The sequence below is a fragment of the Osmerus mordax genome, chromosome 21 (genome assembly GCF_038355195.1).
Source record: "Osmerus mordax isolate fOsmMor3 chromosome 21, fOsmMor3.pri, whole genome shotgun sequence".
Lineage (NCBI taxonomy): Eukaryota > Metazoa > Chordata > Actinopteri > Osmeriformes > Osmeridae > Osmerus > Osmerus mordax.
Window position 1 is genome coordinate 7,683,817 of NC_090070.1, and position 3,357 is coordinate 7,687,173.

Here is a 3,357-nt window from a genome sequence, read left to right on the forward strand (position 1 = left end):
AAACACTTTAAAGTAGACATTAATTAGTTCATTCCGAGTCCTTCCTGTAAACAAATGGTAGAGCTAGCCTAGCTAGCGAGACTACGTTGGGTATTTATATAGCTAGCCAGCGGTCTGTGGATAGCTAGCACTTGATTTGTTATCTCAGCCTAGCTAGCTAACCAGACTAGGCTACGTAAACCGGAACTTACTATGAATTCAGCAAAGAAACTCACAATTTCCCCACCTCGCCTCACAACTATTTAACAATCTTTATGTCCCTTTGTTACAGGGAGAAAAGACAGCCATCCACAATGGTCCTCAGTCAGTATGATGCGGGCAGGAGTTTGACGACTGCGGCAGCAAGGGGGGACACGAGTGAGGTCCGAAGGATGCTGGAGGAATGCAGAGTGCACCCCGATACTGTCAATGAATTTGACAAGACCGCTTTACAGGTAATCTGTCGTTATTTGATAATTTTACATGCATTTCCTGTATATAAATGTTCTTGTAATCTTAAATTATTAATGTAGAGACCTATCATTCTCTGTCAGTGTACTTCTTGAGCATTTCTGCAGGTCTCACATATCTAAGTTGTGTCTGTCCCTTTATCCATATAGTATTAATAACTGGAACCTGATCTTCAATTTCTCTGTTCTCCATGTCAGGTGATGATGATGGGCAACGTCACCATTGCCAATTTACTACTGGAGCACGGAGCAGACCCAAACATTCAGGACCGCCAAGGAGTGACACCAGCGCATGATGCGGCGCGCACCGGATTTCTGGACACGCTCCGAGTCTTGGTGGAGTTCGGTGCCTCCGTCAATACACCAGATCAGAGTGGTGCCCTGCCCATCCACATAGCCGTTCGAGAAGGCTTCCTGGATGTGGTGGAGTTCCTGGCTCCACGCTCCAACCTCAAACACACCAACACCAGCGGACGCACTGCGTTGGATGTGGCGCGAGAATCGTGTACAGCCGACGTTGTGGAACTGCTGGAAAGGCAGTTGGAATCCTGTGGCTTTCAGTCTTACTCCCCACCAACACCTCTATAGGGGTAGTTGGCCGTAGTGTTTCTGTGGAACAGGAGTCGGACTTCCACCCCCTGCCCCCATCCACCCAACCCACTCTCCTCTCAACCCAACCCACTCTCCTCTCAACCCAACCCACTCTCCTCTCCTCTCAACCCACTCTCCTCTCCTCTCAACCCACTCTCCTCTCAACCCACTCTCCTCCCAACCCAACCCACTCTCAACCCAATCCAACCCACTCTCAACCCAAACCAACCCACTCTCCTCTCAACCCACTTTCAACCCAACCCACTCTCAACCCAACCCAACCCACTCTCCTCTCAACCCAACCCACTTTCAACCCAACCCACTTTCAACCCAACCCAACCCACTCTCCTCTCAACCCTGGTAACTTGAATTTATTGCTGTGAGGGATGATTGTAGTTATGGGTCATGGCTGTTGTGGAATCGGCCGACCGTTTTTTTTGTCTTGGCAGCTTATCGGAATCAGTAATTGGTGGACCTTTGGACACCTGTTTTTGCACAGTGCAATTTAGGCACCTTAGATGTTCCCTGTGAATAGGGAGTGCACACTTGTATATATTTTTTCTTTTCGATTTTGTATTATATTCTTCCTCATTTGTGGAGGAAATTTACTTGTTGATATTTGTAACTTTAGTACTTTCTGACTTTGACTTTATGAATTTTGACGTGGTGTACCATGATGATTGCGCTTTGCATTGTTGTATTTGTCTTTTTTAGCTGTATTTTGAATTTTTAATTAATCTATTTATTTATGGAAATAATATTTTGTAAACAGCTACATTTATTGTGAAATGTTATTCATAGAAATACATGCAAAACTAAAACAAATTGACTCACTTTATATTGGAAGACGGAATCACAAAATAAAGTGTTTAACTTAACATTTATATATGTTTTTTCTTCGATTTAGAATCCGATTGAAAATATGCTGTGCACTTCGGAATCTTTCACAATGCCATTTAGTATCACTGATTACGCCAAACAAACCTATAGTCTTCCTATACCATTCAAACTGTGTGGGAATCGCAGTGACCACAAGAGGTTGCCAGTACACCAGATAATGTTGATCCAGTCTGGTGATAAAGATTTTCCAATTACAGGTGCTCTTTAAACATCTCTTAAATAACTGTTTAGTTTTCTCAGACTTGACCTAGACACTTTAATCATACGTTTACTCGGATGTGGCTGTAAATCCCAGGACATAGTGTCATGCTGAATGCTTCCTCTAAACCAGGGGTAGGCAACCCTGGTCCCCAGGTGCCACTGTCCTGCTTGTTTTAGATGTTTCCCAGCCCCAGCACACCTGATTCAAATGAATGGTCATTACCTGGCTTTCACAGAGCTTGATAACAACCCATTCATTTGAATCAGGTGTGTTGGAGCAGGGAAACATCTAAAACATCCAGGACAGTGGCACCTGGGGACCAGGGTTGCCTACTGCCCTGCTCTAAAGGCTCTAAGTTTTAAAGCTCTAAGCTTGCATCTGGGTACAGTAGCAACCCAACCAGAGCAAGCATTGTCCATTGTATCCTTCATTCAACACATTAGGCACATGGTGTTCTACCCCAAGGGGATTCCACAAGGGCATTTCTAATGACTTGGCGAAGGAATGCACTTATGGGGTAAAACACCGTAAGGTCAGCTATCTGAATAGTGAAACAGTCGAGGTCTGATCATCTAGTTGGCTCCAGAAACAGTACAGGAGCAGAACAGTTGGCTTTTGTTCGCTTCAGACGCAAGGACTCAAGTTTCACCTGCCACATCCTGAAGGACTCATGTTATCCCCTTGTTACTTTTTAATATTACACGTTTACCATTAGTTATGGGGTTACTATAATCAGAAAATATACTTTCGAGCTCTGAGCTCAAACTGATATAACAGTGTATTTGTTAGGTAGAAAGAAGTGAATTCAAAGCTCTATTTTGAGATTTTCAGAACCCCAGAAATTCTTTTCACATACTTTTCACCTCAATGCTTGAATAGTATCTTTCACTGAGACTTGGAAGCCTGGTTCTGTTCTAACCCTTGGCAAACAAGGGTTTGCCAATAAATCAGTATAGATAACAATGGCCAAACCTACAAACATGCTCAGATCCTGAGCTACATAGCAGGACTGGTACGGACACACACACACACATACATATTACTGACATAAATAATTTATATACAAGCTCTGAATCATGACGGGAAACCTATTGTCCTGAACACCATGCTGTTTTTAAATTTGTTAGTGGGAATTGTAGTTCCTGTGTTAAAAGCACACTCATATTTCCCACCTAGCCTGCATGTTGATTGTGCAACCAGTGGCTAAGGCTGAAT

At 43.5% G+C, this 3,357-nt stretch overlaps 1 protein-coding gene across 1 annotated transcript; it reads left to right on the top strand.

The window, feature by feature from the left end:
• The first annotated feature begins 293 nt into the window (after window positions 1-293).
• On the top strand, window positions 294-1,037 carry cdkn2d (cyclin-dependent kinase inhibitor 2D (p19, inhibits CDK4)). The gene is made up of 2 exons (XM_067259688.1): window positions 294-434; window positions 648-1,037. Exons 1-2 carry the CDS (start codon window positions 294-296, stop codon window positions 1,035-1,037), a joined length of 531 nt encoding a protein of 176 aa, XP_067115789.1.
• The last annotated feature ends 2,320 nt before the right edge of the window (window positions 1,038-3,357 follow it).